Genomic DNA, 13,909 nt, shown 5'->3' with positions numbered 1-13,909 from the left:
AATTTGTAGCTTGAAATATTATAATATGAGTATTTATGCTTCGTTACACTTAACATAAAAAAATAAAGCTACCTGTAGTTTATACATATTGTCATTAATTACGTTTTTGACACTACTTATAAACCGTTAGCTTAATTATTTAGCTAACCTAATAGCTTAATTATGAAGCTAACCGGATATATTTTTTCAGGACATTGTCTGCGTCAAACTGTGACCTATTCGGAGCATTGGGACAATCTGGAAGTTCCATTTGGCCTGAATGGAACGAGGCTGACGTCAACAAAGAGAATTGGAGTTCAGGAGGACCCAACACAAAATCCAAAAAACGTCCCAAAGCTGTAAATATTCAGGCTACAGTATAGTTGGACATGTTTTATCACAGCCATCCTTTATTCTATCAAAGATAGCATTTTTTTTTTCTTGTTTGTTATCTACAGGCTTTTTATGAAGATCCAGAGGAGAAACCTTTTCTGCCTCCATCTCTAAAAGTGCACAGCTGGAAGCGTCCTGCAGACTTTCTAACAGAACAGGTGACCTTTAAGAGGGAATCAGTGGATCTCCATCTGTGCCGTTTACTTTTGTTTATTTAAAAAAAATTGAGAAATGTAAAAATGTGCACGGCTTCGTTAGCATTCTTTCCACTCAGAAAAAAAATAGCTTTTTTGATTAGCGTCATTTATCTTTATCAATCCCCTAATTTAAAAAAAAAGGAAAAAGAAAACACACTTTCATTGATTGAGCTGCATATTTTCCCAAAGTCTAATTCATTTTGTGTCACATTGTTAAATTAGATTAAGAAGATCCCCCCCGTCATCTTTTATGAACCGGCCTTTACGTCAATACTTGTCTGTGCATAAACATTGAGACATGTTATGCAGAATTAACCTTGGCAGGACACAAATTCCTTTAGTTTTTTTTTTAATTAAATGATAAAATTTATTTAAATATTTTCTCTTTGCCAGAGCCGTACATCCTCACATAAAATGAAAACAATTAGTTGGTTTTGTTATCAGCCTGCAAATGTTTCAAAGTAGTTGCTCTTCAAAAGGCTAGAATGCTTTTATGGAGAGAAATAATCATCACCCCGATTTATGTGTGCGTATTCTTGATTTGTGCAGAACTTTGGATGTGTGTGTACGTAATTCTTGATTCGTAACTCATATAATATATTTTGTGCATTAAGATCAAAATTACAAAGTTAAAAAAAAACAAATACAATTAATACATGCACAAATTAAAATGGCAACAGCTTGAAATTATTTGCACACACAAATCTTTCAAAGCTATACACAAATCAAGAATATACACATACAAATCAAGAATATGCACACACAAATCCTAAATTACGCACAAATCGAGAATTACGAATGTACAAATCAAGAATAAACGCGCAGAAATCAAGCTTATGCACACATCAGGAGTTACGAACACACAAATCAAGAATATGCACGCACAAATCCTAAATTACGCACAAGTCCTAAGTTACTCACAAGTCCTAACAAATCCTGTTACGCACAAATCAAGAATTATGAAAGCATAAATCAGGGTGATAGGGGGTCTTCATATTCTCCTTCATTCATTTGGAGGTTAGTTATACACAGAGAGTGGACTCAGTAAATTGTAGTTCAACCATTTCTGATTTTTACAGACTGGAGGATCAAGTGGGTTATACAGTTGTCTGTTCTGACTGGGATTTTTAAAGAATGTTTCTTTTTTTCCTGTCAAGTTCTCAAACAGAACTATTTTTTCTTACTGCTTTTTTGTTAAAATGATACTAAATTTCAGAAGTTTTAGAGAACACAGAGCGACTAGAGTCTGTGCCCGTCCCCTGCCCGGATAAAGAGAGTTGTGTCAGGAAAAGCATCCGGCGTAAAACTCTCTGCCAAACCAAATGTGTGGATCAATGAAAGCCGATTCGATGTGGGATATTCTGAAAGGTGAACAACAACAACGTGGAGTCAAAATAATGATTTTCTTTATTGCAGAATCTCACAGTTGTAGAAAACCAAACATCCTTTGATCTGCTCACTCCCAACGAGCATCTGATGTTTTGTCAGGTTAGTTTTCACAAACGATTTTTTGTCTTTTTATTTTTGCTTTATTGAATGAACGACTGAGCCGATTCTGCTCTGTCTCTCCCCTCGTTCAAGACGATTACAAGCATCATCAATGACATCTACATTGTCTGGTTTCAACATAACTGGAGACCCTGGGAGCTCGTCTACTCGCTGTGTAAAGTGGTGGAAGATCATGTCCCGCAGTACAACAGTTACGGAAAATATGTGGTCAAACTGTTCTGGATGGTGAGTTTGATGCAAATTTTTATAGGATATATCCATGCATTTTTAGTCATTAATATAATAAAAAATGAATGAAGGCTTTCAACGTTCAAACATCTAGAAAAAAAGACAGATAATGAGTCCGCTTTGAACATCTTCCTCTCACAGAGGCAGACAAACTGTCAACAGAAAACAGGAAGAAAGATTTACGTTGATAGACTCTGAGATTTCACATCCAGACAACCTTTAGAGAAACGATTTCACTCTTGTTTCCTGAAAACCAGATTACACTAACAGTCTTCTGTCTGTCTCACCTTCCAAAAAAAGACAGTCGGAAAACAGTAATTCAATAGAAACGTCGCCGCCAGATTGTTACTCCGAATCAGGAGAATGGGTCACATTAGTCTAAAGTCCTTCCACTGACTATAAGATACAGAATTGAATTCAAAGTTTAATAAATAAATATATTTATACCGAAACACGTATTAGATCTCTGTGTGATTTATGAATCATACTAAGTGTTGAGGTGTTCAGAAAGCTGCTTATAGAGCCAAACATGGTTACATCTACTGTTAACTGTTATGCTGCACAGCTATCTTGATGAAAAGTGTCCCAAACTTCACTTTTAGAGCAAAATCTGACTTTCTTTGAGTCAAATGGAAGTTGCTCCCTTTTGCCTCCAGTGGTCATTTAAGGAACTGCAGCATCTGGGTTTGAATCCTGCAAAGGAAGACAGCCTCAGGTTGACCAGCTGTAGCACTTTCTTCTTCTTACATCTTGTTGGAACCATTTATATACTTTATTCAATAACAGTATATAACATAAAAATAATAAAAAATGAAATTATAACAGTTAATAAATAAAAAAGAGGAAGAAAAAACGTATATTATCTCCCGCTATCGCTAAATCAACTAAAGTAAATCATAAATAATATAAATATTAAGCCCAGCTTGAATTTTAAATGAGCATTTAAACATAAATACATATACATTTACACAAACCCTCATTTAATCATATTTACCTACATTTATTGGCATTAATGACTTTTACAGTTTTATGACAGAATTTTTCTACGTATTAACTAAAATATTTGCTTAACATCACACATCTAATACTTTTAAAGGCAGCAATTGTTTTTGTATTTTTATTTTCTTTGTCCAGTTTATTCCATTTATTATTTCAGCTAGTGGACTAATATTTCAGCTACATGTCAGCTGTTTTGGCTAATTTAGGATTTTTCATTTTTTAGGCTATTTTGGAGTTTAGCTAATATTTCAGCTACATGCTAACTATTTTGGCTAATTGACGATTTTTCCGTTTTTTAGGCTATTTTGGAGTCAGTCAATATTTCAGCTACATGTTAGCCATTTTTGGCTAATTTAGGCATTTTTTCAGTTTTTTGGCTATTTTGAAGTATAGCTATTTTTAAATATGAAAGTAATTTACCTTGACAATGACTACAACACTTTCTGTCCCTAATATGGTTGTTAGGATGGCATTAAATGTGTATTCCCCACCCTTCCCCATTTTTACTTCCTCACATCTCAGTTTCTTCTTTTTCTCCATGTGTGTTCACTTTTTGTTTCACTCTCATACAGTTGTTACATAACCACACACAGGAATAAATGCGCTTACATTCATGTTTTTCGACCTTTCATCCACTTTTCCTCCATTATTCCAGAACCTTTGTGAGGATTGATTAATCCAGAGAAATGAGTGAATTGGACTGTGTCCCTTTCTGCTGTCTGAAGGCTGCCACTGATTGGGCTAAATGTGTCGATGGATAGAGAAGGGCACAGCTGTGAACAGGCGGCGAGTTTATCACCTGGTTGTGTTTCCTGTCCATGAATGCGGCGTGAAAATGCTCTGCACGGATAGCAGGGAGACGACACACCCTGTAACAAGCTGTGACACTGTTCACAATATTAGAATACACAACAGATAACATTAAGTTTATCATTTTACTCTTTTAGCAAAAATTAGGATCCTTGTTGAAATAATAACGGCAAACATTTGTTTTGCCTCCCTAAAGTTTTATATTGGAGCTGAATTTGTGAATATTTTTTATCCGGCCAGACCTAATGCATAGTTGGACTCTGGTTTGAAATGGTGGCATGCGATCAAGAAACTGTCAGCTATGACTGAATCCTGTTATGACTGTGAAGAACATATTTATAATTCATCACTTTTTTATTTTATTAATGACAAAATAAAATTTGTTGTCAGGTGGTCTATACCACATGTGACAAAGTCGAGGGGTAATTCTATCCGGCCCTCCAGATCATTTTATTTTATTGTTATTAAATGTTTATTAATGTTATTAATTTATAACTTGTATAATTTTGACAAAATATATATTTTATGAAAAGTAAAGAATTCAAAGTTATTTAAGATTTAAATTGATTTATTCTGAAATGATATTTTTATTGTTCATAATTATGTTAAAAGGTTTTGGTTTTAAAGTTTTAAATATTGTCATTCTGCTACCTTTTGGGGCAATTTTGGCATTTACTATCATTTTTTAGGCTGTTTGGGTGTTTAGCTAATATTTAAGCTGCATGTTAGCTATTTTGGCTAATTTAAGCTTTTTTCAGTTTTTAGGCTATTTTGAAGTTTAGCTAATATTTAAGCTTCATGCTAGCTGTTTTGGCTAATTTTGGCTTTTTTTATTTTTTAGGCTGTTTTGAATCTTAGCTAATAATTCAGCTACATGCTTGCTGTTTTGGCAAACCTAAGTTTTGGGGGGTTTTTTTTAAGTCTTTTTAGGCTAATTTGGGTTTTATCTACAATTTTAGCTTTTTCAGCGTTTTCAGCTATCAGTGTTTTTAGCCATCAATTTAGCATCTTCAGCGGCCAAATTCAGCTGACAGCATTCACATTAGCATTAGCGCAGGTAACGATAAATATATAGTTCGTAATTATGTTAAAAAGTTGCGATTTATTTATTTTTTAAATTTAGTTTTAGTGTGTTCAATAAACGTTTATCTTGTAGATTTGGAGTTTGACACCCCTGCTCTATACTCTTAAGATGCAATTCCCAGGTTGCTTTTTACCTATGAAAATCTTTTAAAACAGAATATTAGTATTTTAGAAATTCACAAGAGCCTCAGTCTCTGTTGTTTTTGTTTTTAGGGCTCCTGGAGAATGATAACCATTGATGATGCCATGCCTTTTGACGAGGAGGATAACTTGCTTCTGCCTGCCTCCACGTGTCAGTCAGAGCTGTGGCCGATGCTGCTGGCTAAGGCTCTCATGAAAGTGGCCAGCACAAAGTAGGTTCTTAAACAGTTCTAATGAAAGCCTGTGTGCGTTACTCCATGAAGCATCACTTCTGCTGTGAAAACATCTTTAAGAAGACTATAAACTATTTATAAGTAGATCAAGTTGGACTTCATGAGTTTCCACACTTAGTTTTTTATTTAGTCTTCATGACTCTTTCTCTTGACTTTATGCACTTCCTGTTTTTTGACGCCACGTTGAGCTTCTATCTAAAAGAAGAACTTTGCCACCGACTGGCAAACAACAAGCAGCTAGTGTTGAACAAATTGGATTGTAACACCTGGAGTTTGTAATGGTTGAACAACAAAGTGTATTTTGCATAAAACCTATTGTGTTAGTGGCGAATCTTTTATTTTATTTCCTTTTTTTTATGTAGTAAAGTTTAAAACTAAATAGAAAAAAGTGAAAGTGGACAGGATGTTCACAAAAAGACAATTCAGTTCAGGAAGAGAGAGATTAGACAACGAAAGTTGTAATTATTACTAACAAATGTACATTTCAGACTAACTCACATGCACTTATATACTGCTTTTCTAAATATTCTTTAAAAAACTGTATTAATTTTTCTTTTTTGGGGCTACTTTACCTTAAAAACACACAAATTCAGACTGACAAACCTTTAGCTGCCCTCGACTCTGTCCCCTTTCGCTGTATTTATTTTGGTGCCAGACAGTTTTCATGTTTGTGACGGAGCATCAGAGCATGTCTGAAGCAGCTTGTTCCAAAGAAATGAATCTTTCATTCCAAGCAGGAAAAAAAGTCTCCTCACTAATCATTTATAAGACAGTTTTTTGTTTTTGCACAGAACTAACCAAATCCAATATATCATTTTCAAGTTGTGTTTATTTTGTGTTTATATAGAAGAAGCCAAAGCATTCACCCTACCCTGACATTTTTAGGATATATTCATCCATGGATGCGTTTCATAATTTAAACTTTATTTACATTAATCCTAAACTTTACAGTCTTAACGGTCTTTTAAATATAAATGACATTTATTTAAGAAACACAGCATCAAGTTCTTTGATGTTGTTGATACTTTGAGATAAAGGAAATTCAAGTTTCATTCTTAAATGTTTTAGAAAACATTTTTATTCGCCAACATAACTAGACTATATCATTTTATATATATATATATCTACCGTATATCACTTTTTTTTAAAGCTGAAACAAAGAAAACGAAATTTAAAAGTCACTTTAGTTACTCATCTTTTATGTTTTTTATTGTAGTGCCGGGGCAAATTCCAGTGAATTCACCTTCATTCAGGCTTTGACTGGCTGGATCCAAGAAATCCATCCCATCAAGTTAGTAAAGTTAAGATTGATCAACTCTCGTATGTTGGTTCTTCTCTGCTGGTTTTCTACTTTCTGTATCTATCTTCTTCTTACTTCCCCTTGCTAAGAATTGCATGTTTTTGCAGTAAATTCTGTCAAACTATTTCTAAAATATTGAATTAACAAACCATAAAAATAGATTTTTTTTTGGCAATATTTGTATTTAAAAAAAAACAAACATATTTTTTGGTTTAGGTAAAGCAATCGTTAATTTTTATGCTTTACACAAGGCAATATTTCTTAAAATAATACAAGGATAAGAGATAAGAGGTATTTGTTATTTTGTTTTGCTCCAACTATTGACCCACTGGTTTTATACAGCTATTTAGTCTGTGAAGTGAAGCACAGATGAAATTCTGCACTGTGTTCAAGTATTTATATATGATTTATTTCCTATTTAAAACAGAGGCAAAGTTTTTAAGTAGAACATTACCAAAAGTACAAAACATTATAAATTTGTTAAGCCAAGTTAGTGGTATTTTTTTAAGCATTGCAGCAAGCAAAACCTAAGTTGGACCTCATTTGTTCCCCAAAGGTTTAGGTCTCCAGAGAAGACCTGGAACTTTCTACAGGACACCATTCCCAAATTTAAGCTCCAGGATGAGAGCGTACCAGAGATGGAGCCCGGCGGCCAAATTACAGAAACAGATTCCAGCCTTAGTGTCGAAACAAGTCCACCGCCGCTGGAGCAAAAGGGCGCTAAAGGTTTTTGCAGGGCAACAGTGTACATCACGTGTGTCAAAGTCAAGGCCCGGGGGGCGGAGACCGGATCCTAGTTTTTTTTTTTTACTATTTTAGCATTTTCTACGATTTTGTTTTTTTCAATTTTGAAGTTATGCTAATATTTCAGCTACATGCTAGCTGTTTTTTCTTACCTATTTTCTTATTTTTTTGTCTAATTTGGCATTTAGCTAATATTTTAACTGGCTATCAGCTTCTGCCTTTTCAGCTATCAATTTCAGCGTTTTTAGCTATCAGCAGTAGTATCTTTAGCAGCCAAATTCAGCTTACCGCATTCACACTAGCATTATCACTGGTAATGCTTTCAATCTAGTTCACAATTATGGTAAAAAGTTACGGTTTTAAAGTTTAGAGTGTTCAATAAATGTTTATCCTGTTTTTCCCGCGACCTAAGGTGTGTTTTGGATTTTGGCCCCTTGTGCGATTGAGTTTGACACCCCTGGTGTACATACATGTATGTACTCTGTTGTAAAGTATGTAAACTGTACAGTAGGCTTTGTTAACCCTCTCGGGGAAGATTTGTAACAGCTAAATGCTAACTACCTAATTACTCCAGATTCTTATTTTTTTTAGCCTTTTAGAAGATAGTTTTCCCCAAATATCAAGTTTTTTCTGTAACTAAAACTAATTTGGCCCAGAAAGGATTAACACACACAAACACATTCAATAGGTGTGCACTCCCAGAGAGGGTGTTACTCAAATGTCGCCATATAAAAACATATTTTAAAAAAACCCTGTTCTTTTAATTTCTGTACTTCTGAATTGTTCTGCGTTTCACAACAACCGAGACACAGAAGCGTTTCACCAGCCAGTCGTCCTGCTGCCACCTCCTTCCTGAGTCAAGTATCTCTTCCTGTTTTCCTGACTCCACGTATTAGAGAGTTCATGCAGGGTTAATGCATATATGGTGGATCATAAATAAACTAACAGAGGGAACAGTGGAAGGGTGAATTATTTGGTTCTCCCTCAGGGCAGAGGAGCCTCCCAAGCCAAGGAAGGCAAGATGGCAATGTGTACTTAGAAACGAGCGTGTGGTCAGAGCAGGGCTGTGGATGCTTTTATGAAGACCTCCGATTTCAGTGTTCAAGTTATTCTAAAAACCAAAGCAACTGTACAGCTATCGGAAACAAGCAAAGGTTATGTATAATATATCATTTCTGTACTATTCCACTATTATGCCACTTAGTTATTTCCAGTTGACTTCAGCTTTTCACTCTTAGTCTCATCACAGTTACTCTGTTTGATCTTAGACTGGCTCTCACTGAAAGAAAATGTTTTAATCTTAAGAAAGCCTCAGCACAATGCAGCTACAAACAAAAAGAAACAATGAAAAGCATTTTTATCTGTAAAAGGCTCAGGCATTGTATTGGCCTAAAAGTAATCCCGTCTCTCTTCACCACAGCCTGTCAAATTGATTTTCCATGTTAGTTGGCCAACATGCTCTTTTGCAAAAATACTTAAAATAAACCCTGTGGGGGGTAATGGCCCCCTGCATCGCTTAGACTTAAATAAATAAGCACAACCAGCAGTGTTTATATTACATATGTTTCTTTTGACATAAAAGCATTCATATTAGTTATCTTCTTTAGCAATATTAGCCTCAAATGTCTTTTTAAAAGCATGCCTTTATCTTTTTGTTTCCCCTCAGATGCCTCAGAAGTGGTGGTGTGCGCTAGCTTCTACGCTTTTCAAACGCACTGCAGTGCCTTTGAGCTGAGCCAAATGGTATGACGGTTTCACCTCTTTTCAGCTTTTTTCTTCTATTTGCTCGGGCTTTCTAAAATATCGTTTCAGCTCAAAAATATAATGACCTTCAGGTCATTAGCAGTTTTTTTAAAAACTGTAAAAACGTGAATATTTAGAATTTCAGGAATTAGTTACGTCTTTCTAAAAAACATAACGAATAACCATTTTTTTCAGGCTTAATTTTTTTCTTTTTTGATTTGTCAAATTCTTCATATATAGAAGAACAGAAGTGTAAAATGTCACCTTTTTTCATTTTACCTCTACATGTTCATTCAGCAACACTTGTTTCGATGTTTTCACGCAGGTTGAATCTGCAGAAACGCTGCGTCGCTACGGCTTATCCCTGCTGCGTGGTCATGCTGTCCTATTAACTAGAACGCGAGCGGGCCCGCTGGAGCCACCGCCCACATCTCCACCTGTACCCCGGTGGAAACTCATTCGTCCACAGAAGAGGACCGTAGTCACCTCTGAGCCACAAAGTGAGTGAAAAAATTAAAAGAAAGTGTCAACTTGAAAACTGAAGGCTTTTTTGATGGAAGTAGTCTGAAGCTTTTTCTGAAAATTGTGACATAATTGAATTTCATTGCTGAAGAGATTTGTTGAAAAGGCAAAAGGTATTTGCAAAATGTTAAATTTGCTAAAAGACTGGAAATGTAATTAAAGAACTATGAAAAATGGCTAAAGTTGACCTAAATTTCTGAAAAAATTTGTAGTAAAATTGCTAAAAAATTACTAACACATGGCATTTTTTCTAAATTTATTAGTGTGTTGTTTAGATATGAGCTAAATTCCAAATTATCTCCAAAAACATTAGCAGATGCCAAATTAGCCAAAAAAGATAGCGCATTACTGAAATACCAGCTAAAATCCAAAATAACCTTAAATTCCCCAGTAAACTAAATAGGTAAAAAACATTAGCCTGTGCTAAAATAGAGGCTAAACTCTAAATTAGAATATAAAAACCTCAGTAGATAACAAATTAGCCAAAAAAAGTTAGCATGTTGCTAAAATATTAGCTAAACTCCAAATTTGCATAAAAATCCTTAGATGCTAATTTTGTGACAGCTGGAGTGACAGGAACACAGGTGCAGAGAAAATCAAGCTTGGACTCGGAAATGTAGCAGTCGTATTTTAATTATTAACAAAACCACCTAACAAGAGGGAAAACTGCAAAAGGACAAAAAAAAAAACTAAGGACTATGAAAAAAAAAAAAACCTAAAGACTTGTAAACCTCAGCATGGCTAAAGCAGGAAACAGACGGTCATAACAGGGACGCATCGACACTGAGAACTGAAAGGCTGCAACTTAAATAGTCTTAATTACAACGTGCAGGCAGCTGTGTACTCCTCCACAGAAAGGAGCAGGGAGAGAGGAACCAACCAGGAGGAGTGACCGGTGACCTGCAAAATGGCAGTGAGAACAGAGAAAAACCCAACGGTGTCAAATTTAGCCCCAAAATAGGCTAGCACATTGCTTAAATACTAGCTAAACTCCAAAATAGCCTAAAATCCTCAGTAAACTAAGTTAGTCAAAAACGTTAGCATGTTGCTAAAACAGAAGCTAAGCTCTAAATTAACATATAAAAACCTCAGTAGATAACAAATTGGCCAAAAGAGTTAGCATGTTGCTAAAATATTAGCTAAGCTCTAAATTAGCATAAAAAAAAACCTTAGTAGATGCCAAAATAGCCAAAAAAAAGAAAGCTTGCCTAAAAAATCCTAAGTAAACTAGTCAAAAACATTAGCCTGTTGCTAAAATAGAAGCTAAACTCTAAGTTAACCTAGAAAAAAAAACAGTAGATAACGAATTAGCCAAAAGCGTTAGCTGGTTGCTTTAATATTAGAGAACTGCAGGGAGAAATGAACCATCCAGGAGGAGTGACAGCTGACCTACAAAATGGCAGTGAGAACAGAAAAAACTTAAATGTGTCAAATTTAGCCCAGAAATAAGCTAGTACATTGCTTAAATACTAGCTAAACTCCAAAATAGCCTAAAATCCTCAGTAAACTAGTCAAAAACATTAGCCTGTTGCTAAAATAGAAGCTAAACTCTAAATTAGCCTGGAAAAAAACAGTGGACAACAAATTAGCCAAAAGCATTAGCTTGTTGCTTTAATATTAGCTAAACTATTTTTTTTTTTTTTTTAAATGTACAATAAAAGATGAATATATTTAAAGTCTTGTTGCTAATCTACTTAAATTTTGAAATGTGAAGACTTTCTCATTCATTTCCTATGGGGAATATTTTGCTCAATATTTCAAAAACTATAAAGTTTATTAATACCAAAAATACAAGCAGTAATGTCCTGAATGAGATGAACTTTTTGATACCAAGAATGCTGAAATCTCTGAAAGTGTGATTGAGTTTTTACGTGCAGAAAAACCTACGGAAAGGAGCAGGAGAATCACTATAGAGTGAATTCTTACTAAACATTCACACAATCAGGTTGTGAATAAAACTGTAGTGAAAGGGGTGAAAGAAACGAGAATATATTAAACTATAAAGTGAATATCTAGTTGGGTTTTGTCCAAACAAGATGCTTCACACTGCAGTGAGATAAAGATGTTGCCAGATGCTGTTTTCCTTGTTGAAATAACTGCATCTTTCATGAATTCTAAAGGTCGTTTCAACCTTTTTGCAGAAACTCCTCAGCCAAAACCAGAACACTTCATTGAAGTTGCCAGTCTTTATTTCTCCAACCGTTTCAAGAACAGGAGTGGGTCCTTGTCGGAGTTGTAAGTATTCTGAAGACCTCATAAACTGCTTTTTTCTTTTCCTTTTTTCTACAGTATTTTAGTTTTTACTAGTAAAAAAGTTTGTTACATAAGCGACACAAGACATTAATGTAGCCTAGAAAACAGAACATCTCCTTAAACAGTTTGAGTTCAAAGGGTAAAAGCTTGTGACAAATGTAAGCTTTGAGCGTTTCTTTTTTTTTTTTTTTTTTTAAAAAATCGAGCTCTTAAATGCTAAAAAAAAAGGATTCAAATGTCATTTTATGGCTTCACTTGTTTCTGTCAGGGAAACTGGACTAAACTCCACGGTGAAGTGTTCCTGCACATCCATGGCGCCCATTTCTGAGACGGAAGATGCTGACTGTCAGGAATTCTTGGATCCTGATGCAGCTAAACCCAACTCCCCGAACAACCTGGAAAAAACAGAGGTACATGACATTATTAGCTTCTTAAGGATTTAAAATCTATTTGATTTTACATTTGATAGTTTCATGTTTTATTTAACCCTCTAGGTATAAACAGAAACTGTAAATGTCTTTTTCTCTCAACTGTTGGCTGTCTGCTCATACGTCTGTCCGCTCTGTAAGTGTGCAGCTGAAGGCTGATCAGTGGAGCTCTGTGTCAGTGACAGAGGCTGCCACCCCCCCCAGTCCCCAAAGTCACTTCTGCTGTCTCCCTGCCAGGCCGCTGCCAACCAGGGGCACTGAAGAGAAAGAGCAGCTCAGAGAGGGAAATAACAGGGGGGTGACGGACGTCCAAGCAGCAGAGAAGCAGACAGAGTCGGAGTCAAAAGCAGAAAAACAGAAAGCACTTTAGAGGGGAGACCACTGTGCGGTAGATGGAGAGCTGTGGGGAAGTTTAAAGCTTTTGAAATATAAAAAAAGCCTGATCCTAACTTATCATTGATCATGTCTCCTGGGAGTTTTATTATTACGCTTTCCTCTAAAAGCCTGCAAGACATAAGAGATCTTAGTAACCACTCTCTTGTTTAACAGTTTGGTGGTTCAGTCTGTTTATATCTTTGACTTTCTGTGAAAGTTTGAATTCTTCTGTAGGTATACCTCAACCTACGTCTTAATTCCCTTCCTACACCCTAACTCCTAAAAACCTATATAGAAGGGCTTTATAAGTGCCATAGATTTTAAAATCAATTTGGACGCTGTGCTCACTGCTTATTTATTTTTATTTTTTTTGAAACAACAACTCAGCCACCAAGCCAAGTGGACCCCATATGGTTTAAAAGTGGACAGAAATCCGGGCCCCAAATGGGTTTGTCCACAGTTTCCGCGGTGGCCCCACCTGTGTTTGCCCACATTGGCTTAAGTGAGCACTAAGTGGGTTGGCTCGCTACGCTAGCCAGCCTGTGGACAGCGAAGCGTGCTAGCGAGCTCCGCTTTATTGAGCTAGCAAGCCCTGCTGTATCGAGCTAGCAAATTCTGCTTTATCAAGCTAGCAAGCTCTGCTGTATCGAGCTAGTGAGCTCTGCTATAGCATGCTAGCGAGCTCCACTGTATCAAGCTCCGCTTTATTGAGCTAGCAAGCTCTGCTATAGCATGCTAGCGAGCTCCACTGTATCAAGCTCCACTTTATTGAGCTAGCAAGCTCTGCTGTATCGAGCTAGCAAATTCTGCTTTATCAAGCTAGCAAGCTCTGCTGTAGCGAGCTAGCTAAGTCCGCTTTATTGAGTAGCGTGCTCTGCTGTAGCGTGCTCTGCTGTAGCGTGCTCTGCTGTTGTGAGCTCTGCTTTAGCGAGCTTGCTAAGTTTGCTTTATCAAGCTAGCGAGCTCTGCTGT

The 13,909-nt window shown here is 35.9% G+C and overlaps 1 protein-coding gene across 2 annotated transcripts in view; it reads left to right on the top strand.

The window, feature by feature from the left end:
* The window catches only part of adgb (androglobin), a gene marked incomplete in the record, with an annotated part of 40,286 nt that overhangs the window by 1,033 nt on the left and 25,344 nt on the right, over nt 1-13,909 (top strand). For both annotated transcript variants that reach the window (XM_024291320.2, XM_036210457.1), the window contains 11 exon segments: nt 191-338; nt 438-530; nt 1,986-2,057; nt 2,151-2,303; nt 5,412-5,551; nt 6,789-6,863; nt 7,429-7,598; nt 9,283-9,359; nt 9,685-9,859; nt 12,023-12,116; nt 12,403-12,544. In XM_024291320.2, the coding sequence (XP_024147088.1) occupies nt 191-338; nt 438-530; nt 1,986-2,057; nt 2,151-2,303; nt 5,412-5,551; nt 6,789-6,863; nt 7,429-7,598; nt 9,283-9,359; nt 9,685-9,859; nt 12,023-12,116; nt 12,403-12,544 (1,339 nt within the window).

The sequence above is a fragment of the Oryzias melastigma genome, linkage group LG24 (genome assembly GCF_002922805.2).
Source record: "Oryzias melastigma strain HK-1 linkage group LG24, ASM292280v2, whole genome shotgun sequence".
Classification (NCBI taxonomy): Eukaryota; Metazoa; Chordata; class Actinopteri; order Beloniformes; family Adrianichthyidae; genus Oryzias; species Oryzias melastigma.
Note: the sequence above shows the minus strand (reverse complement) of the source record. Positions and strands in the feature narration are given on the sequence as shown.